The sequence below is a fragment of the Dermacentor andersoni genome, chromosome 3, assembly GCF_023375885.2.
Source record: "Dermacentor andersoni chromosome 3, qqDerAnde1_hic_scaffold, whole genome shotgun sequence".
Lineage (NCBI taxonomy): Eukaryota > Metazoa > Arthropoda > Arachnida > Ixodida > Ixodidae > Dermacentor > Dermacentor andersoni.
This window is the reverse complement of record NC_092816.1, coordinates 238,457,750-238,481,117: the sequence shown is the minus strand read 5'-3', so window position 1 is coordinate 238,481,117 and position 23,368 is coordinate 238,457,750. Positions and strand designations below refer to the sequence as shown.

Genomic DNA, 23,368 nt, shown 5'->3' with positions numbered 1-23,368 from the left:
ATAGGGGCGCCAACCATGCAGGCCGGAGATCGGCATCAACCAATAGAAGATGAAGACATCCGGCCCGGCCGCTGAATTACTCTTTCTAGGGCAATAAAGTTTACTTCCTCCTCCTCCTCCTCCAAGGTAAGAGACAGAATCTTGGAAAAACTTAAATTTTTCCAGCTTTAACGTTATGTTATGCTCCGAAAGCTTGCCTAGCACCCGCTCGAGCGTTTTTTGGCAATCGTCCACGTCCTGGCCTGCAATTATGACATCATCAATATAACAACCAACATTCGGAATACGAAGCAAAACCTCATCCATCATACACTGGAACAAAGCAGGGGCACTGGCTATTCCATAAGAAAGTCTGTTATACTGATAGAGCCCCTTGTGCGTGCTAACCGTCAGAATATGTCTTGATTCTGGGCTCAGTACCACTTGTTGGTATGCCGATGACAAATCTGACACAAAATACTTTGCCTCCACACAGTGCTGTGAACAATGACTCTCGTTGTGGTAGTGGGTAGTGGTCTGTTTTAAGTACCCGATTTACAGTGATTTTGCAATCACCACAAAGGCGTATTTGATCACCTTGTTTCTTTGGGACCAGAACCAGTGGAGTTGCCCAATCGCTTCTACTCACAGGCGTGATTACGCCTTGGCTTTCGAGCTCAGCGAGGCGTTTTTCTGCTTGTTTGCGCAAAGAAAAAGGAAGCGGGCGTGCTTTACAAAACACCGGCGTACAACCCGGTTGCAACACAATTTGCGCCTCGAAGTTCTTGATAGCACCCAGCGATTGCGAAAACACGTTTGGAAACTTTGCGCGAATCTTATCTACTGTGTCTTCGCTGCGCACACTGCAAAGCGATTTCCAATTCAGCCGAAGCTTGTTAAGCCAGGCTCTTCCCAGCAATACAGGTAACTCGCGTTCGCGGTTTTTCACAACAACGATTGGTAAAACTGCACTCTGCCCTTCATTGGTCGCGGTTACATTGCATTGCCCTATAACATCCATTTTCTCGCCTGTGTACGTCTTTAGAACAAAACGAGTTGGTTCACAATGCACATGTGCAAACTTGACTTTGTACACACTTTCAGGTACAACTGTCACTGCGGCCCCCGTGTCCACCTGCATTGCGACTTTCTGGCCCTCCACGTTTACAGTCACCACATAACCGTTCTTCACAGATGTGTCGATGGTGCAGTTGTAGAGAGTGTGCTCGTCTTCGTCTGACGATTCCATTACTGCATGTGCCTTCAGCTCACTTTTGGTCGTTCGACACATGTTTGGAAGGTGTCCAACTCTTGAACATAGCTTGCACGAGTAGTTTTTATACCAGCAATGTTCTGGCGCGTGTGTCTTGCTACAGTGGTAACATTTTTGTTTCTTGGTCTTGGTTCGCGCCGAGCTTTTACCCTTCGCTTGGTCACGGTCGCTGCGCTGATGCTCGTTAGTTTTCATTTCCACTGCGTTTATGCTTTCCGCGCGGCTTCCTGCTTTTATTGCGGCTGTGTGTTTCGCGGCCAATTCGCTGTCAAGAGCTATTTTGCATGCCCTTTCAAACGTGAGTGCGTCAGCCATGAACAACGCCTTCTGCGTTTCTTCACTTCGGATCCCAGCTACCAATCTGTCGCGTAGAGCGTCCAGGAGAAATGGCCATGGAAGTTACATTTGCGGGCTATGTGCTTCAACTCTACTACGAAGTCTTCGACACTTTCGTGGTCAAGTTGCACTCGACGGTTGAATTTGCACCTTTCTGCAATTACAGACGTCTTCGGGCTGTAGTGGCTTTCCAAGAGCTCCTTTACTTCCGCGAAGGTCTTATCTCCTGGCAGCAATGGAACAACCAAGTTTTTGAGAATTTCCTATGCTTCTGCACCAATTACTGTCAAGAAAACAGAGTTTCTTCACTTTCGCTATCTCGTTTGCCCTGACGTAATGCTCATATCGTTCGACATAAGATTCGAACTTCTGAACCTTAGGGTCGTACTTGTCTAGTCTGCCGAGCCGAGACATGGCTTGGTAGGAGAAGTAAAGGTGTTACTTCTTTGGATTCTGGATCTCTTGCTAGCCTATGGTAGCGACGCCTCTGGAAGTAGCGTGGCCTCGTTGAGCCGCCGCATCTTCATTGATGGTGTCCAGTAGGCCAGGTCACGGTGATCCCATCCTCGTCGCCAGATGAACTAACGCAGAAGAGCGACAACGGTCCAGGCGCAGGAAGGCAACTAACTTTATTGCCAAGAACGGCTTGTTCTTATACAGAAAAACCTATGACATCAGAGGGTCGTGTGGCGTCACTATATCAGAGCATAGTTAGATATCACAAGATGTCACACACAAAGCTTGCGCTACGGCATTTCTAATAATAATAATAATAATAATAATTATTATTGTTATTATTATTATTATTATTATTATTGTTGTTGTCGTTGCCATCTTACAATAATCGTACATCAGAAGGCAGGCCTGCCAAAGCCAAGGAAGTAGCTTGCGTGACTTGGCCCACCATGTCGGCAAACAAAGTCAAAATGGCAACACGTACAGAAATGAAAAGCTCGTGAAGTTTATCACACAAAAATGAAACAGAAACTCAGCTGAAATCAGTGACAAAAGAAATAGAAAAAACAAGAAAAGAGAAATGTAGTATTATACATATCTTACAGTGCCTTCAACATTTTTTCCAAGTTTCGTTTCGAAGTTGCAGTAAATATATGATCAACTAGGTCGTTGAATATTCTTGGGATATAAGCATACCTACTAGCTTTACCAAATCTTGTGTTGCAGTGCGGTACTAATAAACGCAATGTTTTCCGCAGTGCACGGCGAGCAATATATTCCTGTTTGAAATCAGGGTTCCAAAAATGTCTTACGACAACCGTTTGAGTGAACAAAGTTTTAAATTTTATTTCTTATGCTGGAATTGTCAACATGTTGGTAAACCTAAAAACCAAAGCTTCTTGTGGCCCTGACGAAATCCCAAACATCTTTCTAAAACGTTATCCTGAACTTATTGCCAGCTTTCTTGTACGAATTTTTTCTGCGTCTGTGCTGTCGGCACAACTGCCCGATGAATGGAGAGTGGCCCGAGTTGTTCCAATATTTAAAAAAGGAGATCGCCTAAGATTACAAAATTATCGTCCCATTTCTCTGACATCACAATGCTGCAAGCTCTTGGAGCACATCGTGGCAAACTATATAAAAGAATTCTTAGCTGAAAACAATGTGCTCACGGAGTTTCAGCATGGCTTCAGAAAGGGTTATTCGACTGTAACGCAATTGGTATCAGTGATTCATTCATTTGCTTTATCTCTAGACAATAATGGCCAAATAGATGTAATATTTTTAGATTTCAGAAAAGCCTTCGATAAGGTTCCGCACGACAAATTAATCTTCAAGCTTAGAATTTTTGGCATACCTGGCATTTTCATAAACTGGATTATTGCTTACCTGAGCAAACGCACTCAGTACGTTACAATAGGTGAACATAGCTCGGCCACTCTCCCAGTCACATCAGGGGTACCCCAAGGTAGTGTCTTGGGGCCTTTACTGTTTTTAATTTATATAAATGACATTGTTAACACAATAACTCCTGGTGTGTAAATTAGACTGTCTGCCGATGATTGTATTTTGTACAGTGACATAACTTGTCAGAATGATCAGACTGTCCTCGAAAAGAATTTAAATAACATATTAAAGTGGTGTAATGAATGGGGTATGTTTATTAACGCTGATAAATCCGTATTTCTTCGTGTTACTCGTAAAAAAAGCCCACTAACTTTTTCTTATACGCTAGGTTCTTCAGCTCTGCGTGAAACTCCCAATTACAAATACTTAGGTGTTACTTTGACTTCCACATTGTCATGGAACATGCACATTATTGATATTTGTTCTTCTGCTTTCCGCAAACTCTGTTTCCTAAGATACAAACTGAAAAATGCCCCTCCTAATGTGAAATTACTGTGTTATTTTACATTTATTAGACCAAAGTTAGAGTATGCATGTATATCATGGGCTCCTTACACTAAATCAAATATCGTGCGTCTTGAAAAAATACAAAGAAAGGCAGTCAGGTTTATATTTAATAAATTCGCAAGACAGGACTCTCCCTCTAAAAGTATGACAGAAAACTCCATACCTACTCTTGAATCGCGCCGAAAGCTGCTGACTTGAATTCCTTTCCCTTTTTCTCAACAACAGGCTTGAAATTAAACCATCGACTTATATAACGCCTGCAATAACACGGCAAACAAGACAGCATCATCCGCATTCACTAACACCCTATTATGCTCGAACTGACACGTTTAAATTTTCTTTTTTTTCCCAGAACAGTATCAGACTGGAACGACAGTTTACAGACACAGTGTGACTAAAATTCGTATAAATTTGTATTTGTTTGTTCTTAATTCGTTCTCTTTTGTTTGTATACGTTCTATTGCCCCTCTGCTTGGACCGAAAGGTCTGCAGTATGTACTAAATAAATAAATAAATAAATAAATAAATGACGGAAGACCCAGACGTTTAAACAAGTTCACATTGTCGGCCGAGGAAGAGTTACACGCAATGAACTTCAACATACTTTTTTAGAATTCTGTCAATTCGACATTTCCATCGAGAAGAGCACCACCCGAATAATGTAATGCCATAAAGTTACACTGTATGCTAAGGTGTGCATGATAGTGATTTTTACAGGCGTCGGAACAATGGATTTAATGTTAAAAAGCAGCGATGAAACACTTCTGAGCCTGCCGCAAATATATGTCATGTGTTCATTCCATGAGAGGTCACTGTCAAAGAAAACACCAAGGTATTTAATGAAGTTTAGATATTCTACGGGGGCATAGTGACACAATTGGCAAGTAGGGCAGGGCAGAAACTGCGGTAAATTTGTGACAGGTGTAATAAGGGGATTTCTAAAACGTACCCTTTGTGTTGTTTCCTTGTTTATTTGACAAACAGTTGTTAGCAAACCAGGTCATTGCATCGTACGCACTCTCTTAAAGTAACGCAACTGCTTTTGAGTAACAGATATCTTTAGTTAAAAGGACAGTATCATCTGCATACTGAAATATCGTACACTTCGAGACAGCTGAAGAAAAAATATTTTATAAATATGTTAAAAATAAGACGAGACAAAATAAAGCCCTGAGGCACTCCACCTTCCAAAGGTAGTTTGTTATTGATGAGTAACTGGTTGTCTAAAGATGTCACCTGTGAGCGGGCGGACAAATAGATTTCTTTCGGAGATGGCAAAATGGCCCCCTGAGACCAAGCAGGTATAGTTTTTCAAGCAGGAGTTCGTCGTTCACAGTATCGAATGCTTTAGAAGTATCGAGAAACAATGCACACGCAAACATGTTTTGTTCTAAAGCTGTGTTTATTTCGTCTGAAAATTCCTCGAGCAGAGCCAATGGTGCCCCGTCCCGCGACAAAACCAAACTGACCGCTCGATATGACTATGATATGATATGACTATGATATGATATATGATAAGACGTCATAGTTTCTTAGAGAATTTTTTCTATTATTTGTGACATGAGAGGCAAGATCTAAATAGGTCGGTAACTCTCCACAATACCTTTCTTTCCTCCTTTAAATAATGACATTACAATGGCGGTTTTTAATTCCGCCGGCACTGTAGCTGTCTCTAGGAATCTGTTAAGTCTGATAGGAAGAATACCAGATAGCGCGTTGAAGTTTCGTTGGAGCAAAGATACCGATATACCCTTTATACCAAGGGGCTTATGTCGCTTAACCCCAGCAACTATTCTTGCGAGTGCGTCAAAGGTTGTCGTCGGTAAGACGCGGAAGCTGATATGATTTTTTTTCTTTTCCAGAGCGGCCAGCTGACTCGGTTGAAGTTGCTTCCGAAACGCGTGCGAAATGTTGATTGAAAATTGTGGCTGTGTGTTCAAGGTCACATGAGAAAACGTCGGCTAGCTTTGAATTGGTGGTTTATCAGTGACGACGCCTTCACCGGGTTTCGAACAGATAATTGAAACTGACCTTGAAAGTAGCATCGTTTAGCGGATCGTATAAGAGCAATGACTTTATTCCTTGCGAATCCAAAGCAAACGCGAAGCTCAGCATTGCTTGGAGTTCGCTTAAGCTGTTTCCACTGCAAGTTTCGGTAGGCGATTGCATTCATGATATCCACAGTAAGCCAGTTGTGATTTCTTCTCTGTTTACATAAAAAAATCGAGTGCAGGTTTCTTGAAAACTGCGTATTTGCGAACAAAATTGCTCATAAATCAACACTGGTGCCCCGGAAACAATCAGTGAACACCAGTCGAACCTGATCGACAAAGGCAACGCGCGTTAGCCTGTCTGAGCTATTTACTTTTCAACCGTGAGGTTGAAAAATATGAAAAGGCGCCTCGAGCTAAAACGACAGTGATGTTAATTATTTAATAATATTATTATTATTAATAATAATAATAATAATAATAATAATAATAATAATAGTAATAATGCATTCTTTGTCCTTATTTTTGAAGAAGTACGGCGGATGTTTTTCGGCGTTTAAGGTTCTTTTTTTCCTTCTCAATTATTCGTAATTAGGTGCTGATATTTTTGGTGTTTTGAATGGTCGCACGTTATAAGCAGGAACACCAACCACACAAAAAAAAAACGACATCCAGAGTGCTGGAAGTCAGGTGAAATACTTACAATTACCGTAGGTCAACGCAAGCGTGATCGTACAGCGCGAATTACAGATTGCTGCAGTAGATACGGGAATACTCAACGAGGTTAATGAGACTGATTGCCGCATGTTCTTTGCTATTAATCACTCTTAGAATAAAAATTGTCCTTTCCACATTGGCGCTTAAAAGTGGTAAAGTCAGTAACGACGTCGTTAACATGATGTCATATGCATGGCGCTGACACACCATGGAATCGGAAGCCGTTGCCGATAAAAAAAAAATATTTTTGTGCTGACGGTGGTGTGGATAGGGAGAGCCCGGTGATCGTCAAAGCAGGCCACCCTCGAACTTGCGTCTTTCAACTTTTAAAATTCGGCTGGTGCTCCTTTCCCGCTAGAAAAAGTCGATTTGGGTATTTTTTTCGGGCAGTCCCTGTAAAAAAAAGGGAAATAAATTGGCGTTTTGAGGTTAAAAAGGACTTGTCAAAGCAATTTACCGGTGGGTGTCGCTGGGCTTCATCTGGTTTAAACCAAAAAGACGGAAAACTAATTATAACGTAACAGGTACGACATGTTGAATGCTGATATACTGCCGAATGGTTTTGCTGGTAGGTGAAGCCGGTTTAGCTGGGCTTAAATCGCAGCCTTTTCCCACCTTTAACACGGCAGTTTAGTTTATTTTTCTATGTGCTTGTCTAAACAATATGAATGAGTGTGGTGAAATAAACTCAAACTCATGTATACTGATTAGATACGCCATTGTTTCAGGATTAAGATGCTTGCCGCGCAAACTCATTTCCACATCAGAAAGACTAAGCGTAAGCCGCTTATTTATTACTTTCATCGGCGCTTGGACTGAATAAGCTGGAGAATAAATTGAGCTAGAATCCCTGCAGCCTCCAAATAAAACGATAATCTCCCAAAAGTAAAAGAAGGAAATAATTTTGTAGCGAGCAATACCTAAACAATATCCACAAAGCAAGTTTTCTTATTACTTAATAATTTCTACTGTTACTTTCAGTTCTTGGATTGCTTCAAGAATGACCTCGCTGGCGCCTTGGTGGTAAGCTTCTACGGTCTTTTTTGGATACTGAGAGCTCATAATCCGGTCGATAAATCTGTAGTGCCCGATATCTTCGAGGACTGCAGCCTCATGGCATACAGAACACCGTTTCTCAAAAGTGGCTTAAACAGAACGTAATAAAGTGCTTTTATCTAAATGTTCGCTCGATAAGCAACAAAAATTATTCTCAGATACTCCTTGATAGCTTCGGAGTTACATATGAAGCTGTAATGATATCGAAACATGACATAGTTCGCAGTGTGACTACTTCAGAGAATCTGGAGTAGTAATCGACGATCAGGACATAGTCGTGTCCTTTGAAATGGAATAGGTCGATTCCCAGTCGCTGCCATGGCCTTTCCGGTATGGGAGTTTGTATCAGTGGCTCGCAACGCACAACTCGAGTCTCGCACACTCAGCACGTAGAACCACAAGATGTTCAATATGCAGGTTGTAATTTCGCCACCAAACGCCCTCTCAAGCGCGTTCTTGACAGTGGCGTACATCTTGATGCCCTTCGCGCAGCAGTGCGAGGAAGGCCTGACGTTGAGCAGATAGAAGAAGTAGAAGTTTATTTTACCACATAAGTACACTGATATATACAAAGCGGTAGGGATGGCAGGATAAAAGCTGCATAACGGCAGCTTCACTAGTCCCACCTCCCCATGAACAACAGGCAGCAACATGGCAAGATATTCGTAGTACATACTTGTGGCAGGGTCAATATAAAAAGATTCACAGACGCATATGGCGATACGGCGATGCAACAAACGCTAACCATCGTACACACTCAGTATGTCTCTTTCTTTCCAGTACGGTGCTATGTGAATTAGTACTTTGTTCTTGGGTGACGAGCCTCTCTCATAATGACACAACTGAGGAACACTCTCTACCTTGAGCATAAAGAGGAAGACAATGGTCTAATCAATTTACTACTAGTAGAGGTAGGTCCTTGAGGACCTCACATATGTAGATTTCCAAGCTGTTAACGGCTTTCCAGGTTGGCGAGTCGCAAGGCGCTCGTGATATTATAGCGGCTGTAGGTAAGTCTCCCAGGTACATATTTGACAGCGTACTGATAGCGCATCAGCTTGATCCGCATTCGCTGTACTCGGAGGGGCAAGAATTCCAAGTCCTTGCTCGAAAGGAGGGCTACCAGCGGAAGATGATTTGGCTCGACCCTGAAGCTTAGGCTACGAACACACTGGTCGAACTTAGTCACGGCCCGCGTGACCGCCCGAGTCTTCTTTTCCGTTTGACTAAAGCACCATTCTGTGAGAGTGTGAGATCTGGAACTAATAGGCACGTCAAATTCCAGAAGGTTGTCCTGGAGCAAGGCTGCTCCCAGGCCATGAGAGCTTGCATCCGCCTAAACTAGAGTAGGGTAATGTCGATGGTACTTTGTTACACATGTATTGGAGCTGTGCAACGACTTGATGCGGGTGAAAGTTTGTTCCTGGCTGTAACCATAATTCCAGCTGTTGTTCTTGTTCAAGAGTGAATGAATGGTGAAGAGATGTCAGACATGTTTGCAATGAAACGGGTCACATGGTTGGCTATTCCAAGCAATCGGCGAACACAGCTGACGTCGAGCGCGGTGGGCGTTGAAAAGCGTTGAAAATATTCGGGCGCTGTCGCGATGCCGAAAAGAATACGTCTGTAGCAATAGTGGTCAAAAGGAGTAGCGGACGTTGTCAGTTCTTCGCAATAACGACTTAGTTTGATTTGGTAGAAGCTGGATCTTGCATCGACCTTGGAAAGGAATCGTTGCGCACCAAGCTGGCCTGACATTTCTTCAATTGTTGGCATAATGTAGCATTCCCGTAGGATGACCTTGTTAAGCTTCGTCAAGTCGATACAGAGCCTGTACCAACCCAGTGGCTTCGGCGCTACTAAAGGCCCGGACACCACTTGGTTGGCATGTCGACTTTTTGTAGGACCCGTTGGGTTTCCATGTCATCCAGTTCCTTCTTCAAGTGCTCGAGCAGAGCGAGGGGTATTTTCTTTGAAAACTCAGTAAAAAGGGACTAACATCCGAGAAAAGCGGATGTGGTATTCCTCTTGCACTTTCCTCTGTCCACAAAATATTTCGCGAGGTTTGACGGAAAGCTCTCGATCGAGTTCAAGAAGTGAGCAACGCCTAAGTCGTCTTGACAACATTCATTGTCTGCACAGTCACTGTTTTCCGCCACTGCAAAGAGTCAGTAAAAGTTCCCAGCACGTGCAACCTTAGATTTACGGGACCGGATACCTCGGCTTCCACTTCATGCCACACGGCTGGCGATCCTGGGAGAGAAGGAGATCCTACCTTTACTTCAACTCGTGAGTATATTTTGAACCGTGCAAGGCGGCCATTCACGCGTACGTCAGTGTATCTTGCCCGGTGCGTACTGAACGTGTAAAGTTCGACAGAAACCAACAGCTCTTCCCGCTTTTTGGCCTTGCAGAGGTCAGCGAAGCAACCTTGCTTCTTAAAGAAGTTGCATCTAGCCTTACGAGCGGGGCATTCGTACCGTGGCTGGAGATAGTGGCCACATTAACAAAAGGTTGACTGAGTTTGCTGCGCCGATTTGCTACAGCGTCACAGTGCGCTTAGTGCTATCTTCTCGCGTCGCGCCGCATTGGCATTTAAGCTGTCGAAAGCTGCAATCTCGCAGAACCTGGCTCCGAAGAGACCCTCTTTCTCGGATTCCTCATGCTTCTGCGCTTGGCACAACCCCTCTTTCGCTGAAAGTTTTGTATATAAGCACAACTGGACAAATAGCTTTTCGTCCCACAATCCCACGATGAACTGGTCGCGAACGAGGTGTTCTTTCACTACAGGTATGTTGCACTCACAAAGCCTGTCAAGATTACGAAGTATCGTAAAAAAATTCTCCGACTGACGCCCCTTGCTGTTGTATTCGGCGATGACATCGGCGGCTTTCATAAATGTCGTTGACTGGGTGAGCGAATGCAACGCTAGCTTTTTCTTTTTCCATTCAACTCAGTTTAGTTGGACATACACAGGTGGTACAAGATGTCCACGAGGCGCGGCAAAAGGAGGCAACAATGCCTCCTGACAGGGCCTTCACCTCGGGATCACAAATTATGACAGCAGGTCGGCATGACAAAATACTGCACTACATTGTGAGATCAATGAAATCAGTGGAAATTCAGAAATACAATGCTGCGTCACATATGGCAAATTATCCTATTATTTGATATTATACATTGATTACATCATTCTAATTCACGGAAACAATGATGTAGATAATCATTCAGATTGCACTTGCTCAAGATAAAAGAAAGGTACAATTCTAAGCAAAGGAGGCATGAGAAGAAAGCATCATTTTCATTTTTTCTTAAATTGAGAAAGGGTTTTGCAATCATTTATACAGTTGATCATTAAAGGATAAGTGTTAGAGTGTAACTATTTGATTGTCTATGATCTGAGTCCCATAATTTATGCGTGACTTCGACCAAACCATAGATACAGTGCGCAAGTTATGGATAAGGTTCCTGTTTAAGTACTTTGTGCAGAAGGATGTAAAATCATGCTTAATGTTATGAAAAATAAGTACAGCCAATGAGAAACTGTAAAGTTGATAGTATGGCAGTACCTTAACTACGTCGTACAGGGATTCTTTGGTAATAGGTGCGGAACGGAATACCGCCTTCAACGCCCTGAACTGAAGCGAAAAAAGGCGGTCTGAATCCGATTTGTTACATGTACCCCAAACTAGCTGACAGTACATAAAATAGGAGTGAACTGTGGAAAAATAAATCTGCTTTCGCAAACGCAGAGGTAAAAGATATTTTACGCGTTGCAACAAACCGATAGGCCTAGATGCTTTCAAACGAACCTGGTCCACGTGATCTGTCCATGTTAAGTCATATTTGAAACAGACGCCCAGGAAGCGGCAAGAATTTGTTGGCAATAGATTGGTATTATATAACTGTAGTTGGACGTGAAGATTCAAGGGCTTGTTTTTGGGGCGGAAAATAATATATTGTGTTTTCTTTATATTTAAGTCAAGTTCGTTCTTATTTAACCAGATCTGTAGCTGACTCAGCCACTGATTTGCATGCTCTTCAAGTGAGGCTAGATTTGGACCAGAAAAGAAGACATTAGTGTCATCCGCGTAAAGGATAATATCAGGTGTCAGGGGGATGTTAACGAGGTCATTGATGTATAAAATAAATAACAAAGGCCCAAGAATGGATCCTTGCGGCACACCGTACTTAATTATTCCTATGTCTGAGAGAAATTGATTCATACTAGTGTATTATTTTCTACCTTTGAGATAACTGTCTGTCAGCTCATGCGCTATTCCTCTGATACCATACTTTCCCAGTTTTTCCATCAGAATTTCATGTTTAATCGAATCAAAGGCTTTTGGAAGTCAAGAAAAATGCCCAGTGTATATAATTTCTGTTCAAAGTTTTCCAAAATACGGTCCTTTATGAATAGCAGTGCTGTCTCCGTTGATTTTCCAGCCTGAAATCCATGTTGTTGTTTACATATTATATTATGAGCATTTAAAAGCTCGTTTAACCTCGTGTATATTATGCGTTCGGGGATCTTAGAAAAGAGCGGCAAAACAGAGATAGGTCTATAATTATTCAGATCATTTTTTCCTCCTCCTTTGAATATTAAGGTTACGCGTGCAACTTTCATGTTATCAGGGAATATACCGGTCTCTAATATGAGATTACAAATATATACTAGAGGACCCACAAGTAATGGAAGTACGGCCTTGATAGGGCGTGCACTAATATCGTCATTTCCTGGCGAGCATCCATCCTTCATTGCCTTTACAACACTTACAACTTCTTCCTCCGATGTAGGTATCAGAAACAGTGAATTGCTATTAGTGGAAGGGACATATGAAGTGATAGGCGTTAACGCTTGACTCATGCGTAAGCAATTTGGCGAACCTGCATTGAGAAAATGTTCGTTAAACTTGTTTGCAAGTGGTACACCTGAAAATGTTTTACTGTCGATGTAAAAATCCAGCGGAATGCGTGCTTTGCCACCTTTTATGATGTGGTTAGCTGTTTGCCACAATAATTTAGGACTGTTCATAACTGTGGAAAATGTGTTGTCGTAGTAACCTGATTTTGCTTTAAGATCTGAAGTTAAGTTGTTACGAAATGTTTTAAACTCCGTGAAATGAACCGGATCTTTCGTTTTTATGAAACGAGCAAACAGCCAGTTTTTTCTGTTTATACTTCTGTATAATACCGGAGTAATCCACTCTTTTCTTATCCTCCTGTGCTTTTTTATAGGCACGAGTGGGAAAGCACTGTTATAGTGGTGAAGCACTTTCTCTAAAAAAATGTTATATGCCGTACATGGGTTGCTTTCACTATATATATCATCGCAGACTACGTCAGCCATCAGTGAATGGAACTGCATAATGTTATTTTCATTGGTTATTCGTCGGAGGAATTTAGTTCTATCCATTTTTTTCACCAAGGAAAAGAAGGCAAAAAAGAAACGGCCGTGGCTTAGCTTGGTTAAGCCTGGTGATTGCGAAGCAATAGTGTGTTATTCTCGGATCAGCTGGTAGTATGGCTAGTGGTAGTCTTGGGTTATGCTAGTGTTACGGCTTACAGTGAATCATCTAAGAGGAAGCCATCCGTCGAATCCGTGTATGCCGACAAACATTTCCCTCACCAGCGTGCCCATTACAAAATCTTCCAGTATCGATTGACCGACGGTGCGGTAACACTCCATTTTCTCCGCGTCGTAAGATATGCCCACTCGGTGCTTGCAGTAGCGTTCGTTAAAGTACGGTAGCGTTACGCCGTAAGAAATGTTGGGATTATTGTCCCCGTCCAAAATGCGATACAGTTTGTTGTACGTCTCCTCGTCGTCTTCACGATGCATTAGCGGTAGCTTGTATGTTTCGGCCACGTTGTAGATGGCCAAGTTGTCTGCATAACACCCCCATCGTTCGTCGGTCATCCTAAGTTTGCCCCGCTTGTGCATCTGCGTGTTCGGCGTGTCGCTGGTTGCCCCGTGGTCCGGCGGTAGACCCATCTTGCGTCTTACAATGCCGTTCTTGTAGCGCGGTACGCGCTCGTACGCGTCGCCTATAGAGACCTCGTCCAGGTAGCAAAACGCGTTTTTATTGTTTTTGTTGAACATGGTTCGAGTAGACCGCTTTATGGGGTTGGGCGGCCTCTTTGACGGACCGCCGAGACGACGGTATGGCTCGTCGGCACGGCACCGGCTAAAGTCTCTTCTTTCCAGTCCGGGTAAGCCTTAAGCAATGTGGGAAACATGAGAGCACTCACCGGCGTAAGTTAGTCCCTATGCCACAACCGGTCACACACTGTACACGCATAGCCGAACGGGTTGTTAGTAAAGCGTCTGTTGAATTCACGCGTTGCCGTCTCAAACTGTTTTACTCTTCTCGCATGTTCTTCACGTCGTTCTACTGCAATGGGTCCTGCGGGCTGAGTCGGGCCAGCCTTGGTGAGAGATTTCTCCTGTCTTTTCTTCGAACGCTCTTGTCTCTGCTGGGGTGGTTCTTCTGCACGCTGTTTTCTTCGCTTTTCGTTTTCCTTCTCTCGAAATGCACGTTCCTTCTCGAGCCGCTGCTGCCGCTGTTCCGGGGTTTCTTGGACACGCCTCTGCCGTTTAGTCGCGTTCCAGCGTTCTGAACTAGTAGAAGGAGACTCACTGTCGGGCAAACTCATAATTTCTTCCTTTGCTCCTGCTGTTTCCACAGAGGTGGTTGCACGTTGTCGCCGAGCTGCATACTGGGCACGCAGCTTAGAAAGTCGTTCTTCTCGTTCTTCTTCCGTTTCCGTAGCTCGCTGATGCTTCCTCATTGTATTCTACCGAGCTGCCTTGTTCGTAGGCACCATTGTAACATCTGGCTGTATGACTGCCTTGGCGAGAGGAGCGGAGCTGTTTTATACAGCTGGTGTGGCGTCACTCTGACCGTAGCGCCCCTAGTGAGAGGAGCGGGAGTTAGGCCGCCGTTGGTGGCTACCGCCTCGCCTCGCGACGGCGTGAGATGGGGCCCCGTTTTTACACAGCTGGTGTGACGTCACTCTAGGTCACGTGGTGTGACGTCACGCAGCGAGGTCACGCTAAAGGTCAATGGTGCCTATCACCGCCTCACCACGGAACGGGCTGAAGCGCGACCTTAAGTAGTATTGCTTCGCATAAAAGGAAGGTGATCCCTTAAGCTCGTCAAAATTACACCGGATGTTATTTTATTTAAAGATAAATTAGTAAAGCACAAGTCTATGAGCGTTTCAGAGTGTTGACCGATTCGTGTCGGCTTATCTACAATATTTTCACAACCATATGATAACATCAACTCGAGGAGGTGCAGCTGGCTAGCATTGTTCCTTAATAAATCAATATTCATGTCACCAAATATAATAACATGTCGTTTAGTGAGGGTAGCATATTCAAGAAAGGACTCAATGTAAGTAAGAAAGGTGACAACTAATCCGTTAGGGGGTCGGTACGTGAGAAGTATAATCGTATTATGATTGGTCACACTAACTGTCTCAAAATCATCACACATTTCGGTGAATTCCGGAAGAACCCCATAATCAAGTTCTTGTTTTATATACGAAGATACGCCGCCGCCACGTCTTTTTTTCTTAAATACAGAGACGTTGTCATAACCTGTCAACTGTGTGCCATCGCTATTTGATGTATACCATGTTTCTGTAAATCCAATTATGTCAAAGTGACATTTTATGAGCTCGAGATCAGCCTCAATTTCGTCAATCTTATTTCTGAGGCTTTGTGCATTTAAATGATACAAGGAGAAATATTTGCAATAACTATTTTCATTTATGAACGTGTTAAGGGAGTCGTAGGTATAATACATTGTGAAGGTTAACAATAACAGCAGCAATAAAAAAGAAACCAACTTAAGCAATTAGCTCAAGGTCTTGTTCGGAGGCAATCCTTATTGCCCTTGCGCCAGGTTCTTTCCTTACGAAGACCTTTCCATCGGAACACCACGAGAATTGGTAGCCTTATTCGCGTGCTCTTGATTTGGCAAGCCATAAAAGCTTTCTGTTCAGTGCCGTCAGATTATCGAAAAAGAAATGTCTTTATCACACTTCTTCACAACTTCACGCTTTGCAAGCCAATTTACTTTCACAGATTGGTGGGAAAACCTTATCAGAATGATCGGCACTTTGTTCACAGGTGCTGGCAGGCGATGCAAACCGTCCACATCACGCTCATTCAGCAGGGGAAGCTCGAGTTTCTGAGCAAGATTATTCAGTTTTGCGAGAAGGTTTTTTTTCGGTGAAAGGTATACCGTGAATTTCCATGTTTTTACGCCTACTGTATTGCTGCAATTCGTTTAGTTCCTTAGTTAGCCTTGCAACTTCATTTTTGTGTGCCTCTAACACTTCTACTCTCTTGCTAAGGCTCTCGATCTGCCCCTCATGTCTGTCAGAAGTTTGTAGGAGAGCATCATACTTGTCTGACACATGTTGAACAAACTTTTCAATGTTACCGACAGTTTCCTTTAGGTTTGACAACTCTTCAACTTTGGCAGTTAGATTTACCAGACTGCCATTAATCGCAGCAAGTTGTTTAAGGATAGTTGCAGGTAAGTCATTACTACGTTGCACTTTGCGCGAAGCGGACATGCGACATGTTGGACACTTCAATGTGTTCTTTGCTTCCTCAATTTTCGTCTTGAACGCGCGTTCACTTATGCCAGAACATTTTCCTAGGTGGTAGTATTGACAACACTCAGCACATTTCATAGATTCCTCATCATTTGAAAGTTCTTCACAACACGAAAGACAAGCAGCAAAGGCAGCAATAGAGGCAGCAATAAGGGCAGCAGGGGCAGCAACAGAAATGACAAAAAATACAGGTTAGATTCAAATAATAACCAACGTGCGTATGACAAGTGGTGAGAACAGGGCCGACGAACAAGTTGCCGCCACTGCTGCCCAAGTGTGAAGCTGGCCAGCACGGTGTTCGCTTTTAAAGGCGAATTGAAGGGGCGGTTCCGTGAAAAACTGGCCACACGTGTTCTAGAAGGCGATAATACAACCGATAGCTTAATGGTGGAGGCTTGCGCCGTTGATGCCCAGAATTTCGATGATCCTGCGTATGACAACTGATCAGAACAGGGCCGACGAACAAGTTGCCGCCACTGCTGCCCAAGTGTGACATCCGCAAGCCTTGACATCCGCAAACGAAAGGGTTTCCGGAGTTGACACTCCCAGTAACAAGACGCTGCGATATTGAGGGCCCATACAATTCAAAAGCGTGCTAGGCATTACCCTACCATGTTTTTAGATCCAGTCGATAGAAACGAAATAATAGGCATATTTTCCGAAATGAACAACAGTCTATCCTGTGATGTTAATAACGTTCACCTACGTCCTCTAAAATACGTAATCGATCTGATATCTGGTCAGCTAGAAGATTTACATATTCTATGCTTCAAATCTGCGCAATTCGCTTCAGGCGTGCAAATCACCAGGCTAACCATGGTGCACAAAAAAAGGTGACTTAAGTGACTTTCCAAAACATAGGTAAGAATTTCTATGCTTATCCAGCGAGAAAAATGGCCCTCCATCCGCTTCCAGTAAGACGGCTGCTTTCAAGATAAAGCCTGCAGCAACGGGCGACGGTACCTTCACGCTTCCTGTCGCTTCAACGAGAACGCGGTGGCCAGTACACAGCGCTCATGAAGTTCTCAGCAACACCGGCACTCTGCCGCTTTTGCAAATCGCTTTCAATATGTGCGCCCGTGCGTGTCACTGCAACGTGAAGCGGCAAAACAGAGCGCGCGGAGCTATTAGCAGTCGGAATTTGCTGTCCGCATCACATATCGCTTTCAAGGTGTGGGCCCACCCATCTCACTTCAACGTGAAGGACATATCGCGTGGAGCTATTAGCAGTCAGCACTTGTTGTCTGCATCGTAAATCGCTTTCAAGATGCGGGCCAGCGCGTCTCACTTCAGCGCCAAGCTGCGAAAACATAACGCGTGGTGCCATTAGCAGGCCACATAGCAGACCGCTTTTAACGCGACAGCGTTAAGGAGCTCATGTCACAAAAAAAGGTGCGTCGTCGGCGTCGGCGGCGTTGGCCGTGAGCGAAAAATGGCGGAAGGCAATTCATCAATAAAAACTTGTAAGATGGGCTGGATGGGAATCGGACCAGGGTCTCCGGAATGTGTTAAGATGCGGGCCCGCGCGTCTCACTTCAACGCTAACTGGCTCAAACATAGCGTGTGCCACTATTAGCAGTCGGTGTATGCTGTTCGCATTACATATCGTTTTTAAGATGCGGGCCCGAGCGTTCCCACTCCAACGCGAACCGGCGAAAACATAACGCACGGAGCTATTAGCAGTCGGCACTTGCTCTCCGCATCGCAGATCGCTTTCAAGATGCGGGCCCGCGCGTCTCACTTTAGCGTGAAGCGGCGAAAACATAACGCGCGGAGCTATTAGCAGACGGCACTTGCTGACCGCATAGCAGACGGCTTTTAAGATGCATGCGCGTGCGAGTCACATCAAAGCGAAGCGCTAAAAACATTGCGCGCCGAGCAATTAGTAGCCGGCAGTTTCTGTCCGCATCGCAGACCCCTTTCAATGTGCGGGCCCGCGTGTTTCAATTTAACGCGAGGCGGCGAAAACATAGCGCGCGCAGCTATTAGCAGTCGGCACTTGCTCTCCGCATTGCAGATCGCTTTCAAGGTGTGGGCCCGCGCGTCTCACATCAACGCGAAGCGGCAGAAACATGGTGCGCGGAGCTATTAGCAGTTGGAATTTGCTGTCCGCATTGCAGATCGCTTTCAAGATGTGGACCCGCGCGTCTCACTTTAACTCAAAGCGGCGAAAACATAGCGTGCGGCCCATTAGCCGTCTGCACTTATAGTCGGCATCGCAGATCGCTTTCAAGATGCGGGCCAGCGAGTCTCAGTTTAAGCCGAAGCGGCGAAAATATTGCGCGCCAACCTATTAGCAATCGGCACTTGCTGTCCGCTCTCAAATCGCTTTCAAGAGGCGGGCCCACGAGTCTCAGTTCAACCCGAAGCGGCGAAAACGTTGCACACCGAACAATTAGCAGTCAGTACTTGCTGTCCGCATCACAGACCGCTTTCAAGGCGCGGGCCCGCGTGTGTCACTTTAACGCGAAGTGTCGAAAACATAGCGCGTACAGCTATTAGCAGTCGGGACCGCATGGCAGATGCCTTTCAAGATGTGGGCCCGAGCGTCTCACTTCAACCCGAAGCGTCGAAAACATAGCGCGAGGAGCTATTTGCAGTCGGCACTTGCTGTCCGCATTGCAGATCACTTTCAAGACGTGGGCGCGCGCGTTTCACTTCAACGTGAAGCGGCGAAAACACAGCGCGCGGAGCTTTTACCAGTTGGCACTGGCTGTCCGCATTGAAGATTGCTTTCAAGGTGCGCGCCCGCGTGTCTCACTTCAACGCGAAGCGGCAAAAGCAGCCCGCGGAGCTATTACCGGTCGGCACTTGCTGTCGGCATTGAAGATTGCTTTTAAGATGCGGGCACGCGCGTCTCACTTCAACGCGAAGCGGCGAAAGCAGCGCGCGGTGCTATTACCGGTCGGCACTTGCTGTCGGCATTGAAGATTGCTTTCAAGATGCGGGCCAGCGCGTCTCACTTCAACGCGAAGCGGCGAAAACATTGCGCGCGTAGCTTTTACCAGTCGGCACTGGCTGTCCGCATTGAAGATTGCTTTCAACATGCGGGCGCGCGTGTTCCACTTCAACGGAAAGTGGTGAAAGCAGCGCGCGGAGCTATTGCCAGTCGACACTTGCTGTCGGCATTGAAGATCGCTTTCAAGATGCGGACCCGCGTGTCTCACTTCAACGCGAAGCGGCAAAAGCAGCCCGCGGAGCTATTACCGGTCGGCACTTGCTGTCGGCATTGAAGATTGCTTTTAAGATGCGGGCACGCGCGTCTCACTTCAACGCGAAGCGGCGAAAACATAGCGCCCGGAGCTTTTACCAGTCGGCACTGGCTGTCCGCATTGAAGATTGCTTTCAAGGTGCGCGCCCGCGTGTCTCACTTCAACGCGAAGCGGCAAAAGCAGCCCGCGGAGCTATTACCGGTCGGCACTTGCTGTCGGCATTGAAGATTGCTTTTAAGATGCGGGCACGCGCGTCTCACTTCAACGCGAAGCGGCGGAAACATAGCGCGCGGAGCTTTTACCAGTCGGCACTGGCTGTCCGCATTGAAGATTGCTTTCAAGGTGCGGGCCCGCGCGTCTTACTTTAACGCAAAGCGGCGAAAGCAGCCCGCGGAGCTATTACCGGTCGGCACTTGCTGTCGGCATTGAAGATTGCTTTTAAGATGCGGGCACGCGCGTCTCACTTCAACGCGAAGCGGCGGAAACATAGCGCGCGGAGCTTTTACCAGTCGGCACTGGATCTCCGCTTTGAAGATTGATTTCAAGGTGCGGGCCCGCGTGTCTCAATTCAACGCGAAGCGGCAGAAGCAGCCCGCGGAGCTATTACCGGTCGGCACTTGCTGTCGGCATTGAAGATTGCTTTCAAGGTGCGGGCCCGCGCCTCTTACTTTAACGCAAAGCGGCGAAAGCAGCGCGCGGAGCTATTACCGGCCGGCACTTGCTGTCGGCACTGGCTGTCAGCATTGAAGATTGCTTTCAAGATGCGGGCCCGCATGTCCCACTTCAACACAAAGCGGCGAAAGCAGCATACGGAGCTATTGCCAGTCGACACTTGCTGTCGGCATTGAAGACCGCTTTCAAGATACGGACCCGCGTGTCTCATTTCAACGCGAAGCGGCGAAAGCAGCGCGCGGTGCTATTACCGGTCGGCACTTGCTGTCCGCAATGAAGATGGCTTTCAAGATGCGGGCCCGCGTGTCCCACTTCAACACAAAGCGGCGAAAGCAGCATACGGAGCTATTGCCAGTCGACACTTGCTGTCGGCATTGAAGACCGCTTTCAAGATACGGACCCGCGTGTCTCATTTCAACGCGAAGCGGCGAAAGCAGCGCGCGGTGCTATTACCGGTCGGCACTGGCTGTCCGCATTGAAGATTGCTTTCAAGGTGCGCGCCCGCGTGTCTCACTTCAACGCGAAGCGGCAAAAGCAGCCCGCGGAGCTATTACCGGTCGGCACTTGCTGTCGGCATTGAAGATTGCTTTTAAGATGCGGGCACGCGCGTCTCACTTCAACGCGAAGCGGCGAAAGCAGCGCGCGGTGCTATTACCGGTCGGCACTTGCTGTCGGCATTGAAGATTGCTTTCAAGATGCGGGCCAGCGCGTCTCACTTCAACGCGAAGCGGCGAAAACATTGCGCGCGTAGCTTTTACCAGTCGGCACTGGCTGTCCGCATTGAAGATTGCTTTCAACATGCGGGCGCGCGTGTTCCACTTCAACGGAAAGTGGTGAAAGCAGCGCGCGGAGCTATTGCCAGTCGACACTTGCTGTCGGCATTGAAGATCGCTTTCAAGATGCGGACCCGCGTGTCTCACTTCAACGCGAAGCGGCAAAAGCAGCCCGCGGAGCTATTACCGGTCGGCACTTGCTGTCGGCATTGAAGATTGCTTTTAAGATGCGGGCACGCGCGTCTCACTTCAACGCGAAGCGGCGAAAACATAGCGCCCGGAGCTTTTACCAGTCGGCACTGGCTGTCCGCATTGAAGATTGCTTTCAAGGTGCGCGCCCGCGTGTCTCACTTCAACGCGAAGCGGCAAAAGCAGCCCGCGGAGCTATTACCGGTCGGCACTTGCTGTCGGCATTGAAGATTGCTTTTAAGATGCGGGCACGCGCGTCTCACTTCAACGCGAAGCGGCGGAAACATAGCGCGCGGAGCTTTTACCAGTCGGCACTGGCTGTCCGCATTGAAGATTGCTTTCAAGGTGCGGGCCCGCGCGTCTTACTTTAACGCAAAGCGGCGAAAGCAGCCCGCGGAGCTATTACCGGTCGGCACTTGCTGTCGGCATTGAAGATTGCTTTTAAGATGCGGGCACGCGCGTCTCACTTCAACGCGAAGCGGCGGAAACATAGCGCGCGGAGCTTTTACCAGTCGGCACTGGATCTCCGCTTTGAAGATTGATTTCAAGGTGCGGGCCCGCGTGTCTCAATTCAACGCGAAGCGGCAGAAGCAGCCCGCGGAGCTATTACCGGTCGGCACTTGCTGTCGGCATTGAAGATTGCTTTCGAGGTGCGGGCCCGCGCCTCTTACTTTAACGCAAAGCGGCGAAAGCAGCGCGCGGAGCTATTACCGGCCGGCACTTGCTGTCGGCACTGGCTGTCAGCATTGAAGATTGCTTTCAAGATGCGGGCCCGCATGTCCCACTTCAACACAAAGCGGCGAAAGCAGCATACGGAGCTATTGCCAGTCGACACTTGCTGTCGGCATTGAAGACCGCTTTCAAGATACGGACCCGCGTGTCTCATTTCAACGCGAAGCGGCGAAAGCAGCGCGCGGTGCTATTACCGGTCGGCACTTGCTGTCCGCAATGAAGATGGCTTTCAAGATGCGGGCCCGCGTGTCCCACTTCAACACAAAGCGGCGAAAGCAGCATACGGAGCTATTGCCAGTCGACACTTGCTGTCGGCATTGAAGACCGCTTTCAAGATACGGACCCGCGTGTCTCATTTCAACGCGAAGCGGCGAAAGCAGCGCGCGGTGCTATTACCGGTCGGCACTTGCTGTCCGCAATGAAGATTGCTTTCAAGATGCGGGCCCGCGTGTCCCACTTCAACACAAAGCGGCGAAAGCAGCACACGGAGCTATTGCCAGTCGACACTTCCTGTCGGCATTGAAGATCGCTTTCAATATACGGACCCGCGTGTCTCATTTCAACGCGAAGCGGCGAAAGCAGCGCGCGGAGCTATTACCGGTCGGCACTTGCTGTCCGCAATGAAGATTGCTTTCAAGATGCGGGCCCGCGTGTCCCACTTCAACACAAAGCGGCGAAAGCAGCACACGGAGCTATTGCCAGTCGACACTTGCTGTCGGCATTGAAGATCGCTTTCAAGATACGGACCCGCGTGTCTCATTTCAACGCGAAGCGGCGAAAGCCGCGCGCGGAGCTATTACCGGTCGGCACTTGCTGTCCGCAATGAAGATTGCTTTCAAGATGCGGGCCCGCGCGTCTCAGTTCAACGCGAAGCGGCGAAAGCAGCGTGCGGAGCTATTGCCAGTCGACACTTGCTGCCGGCATTGGAGATCGCTTTCAAGATGCGGATCCGCGGGTCTCACTTTAACGCGAAGTGGCGAAAACATAGCGCGCGGAGCCCTTAGCAGTAGTCATTTGCTTCCCGCATTGCAGATCGTTTTCAAGATATGGGCCCATGTGATGATGCCGTGTGCGCAGCCGCCGCCGGTGTGAATTTCATCATGGTTCACAATGGTTCGACGCGGATGGATAAGGCCCTAATGGCTTATCATGATCGGAACGTCATCAGCGCCTACCGGGCGCCGCCACGTACAGAACTTTCGTTGCATTATCAATGCACCTTGCGCCACCGTCCGAACCAGTTCGTGTCGCCGCAGCGCTGTAGCTTGTACTGATGTGATCAAGTTTCACAACATTGATAACGACACTGAGCTGTGTGGATATGAGCAAGAGGCTCTATGCTTACGCATATTTAGACAACTCCCAGATGAGTTTCTGCGCGAATTTTTTTCTAAGGGTCTCGAGAAAGTGGTTCTTTGACGTGTAGGGGAATTT

At 46.6% G+C, this 23,368-nt stretch overlaps 1 protein-coding gene across 3 annotated transcripts in view; it reads left to right on the top strand.

The window, feature by feature from the left end:
* The window catches only part of LOC140216674 (uncharacterized), a 267,143-nt gene that overhangs the window by 122,522 nt on the left and 121,253 nt on the right, over positions 1-23,368 (top strand). For all 3 annotated transcript variants that reach the window (XM_072287031.1, XM_072287030.1, XM_072287032.1), the window contains one exon: positions 7,648-7,689. In XM_072287031.1, coding sequence (XP_072143132.1) covers positions 7,648-7,689 — 42 coding nt within the window. The remainder of the gene's footprint in view (positions 1-7,647; positions 7,690-23,368) is intronic.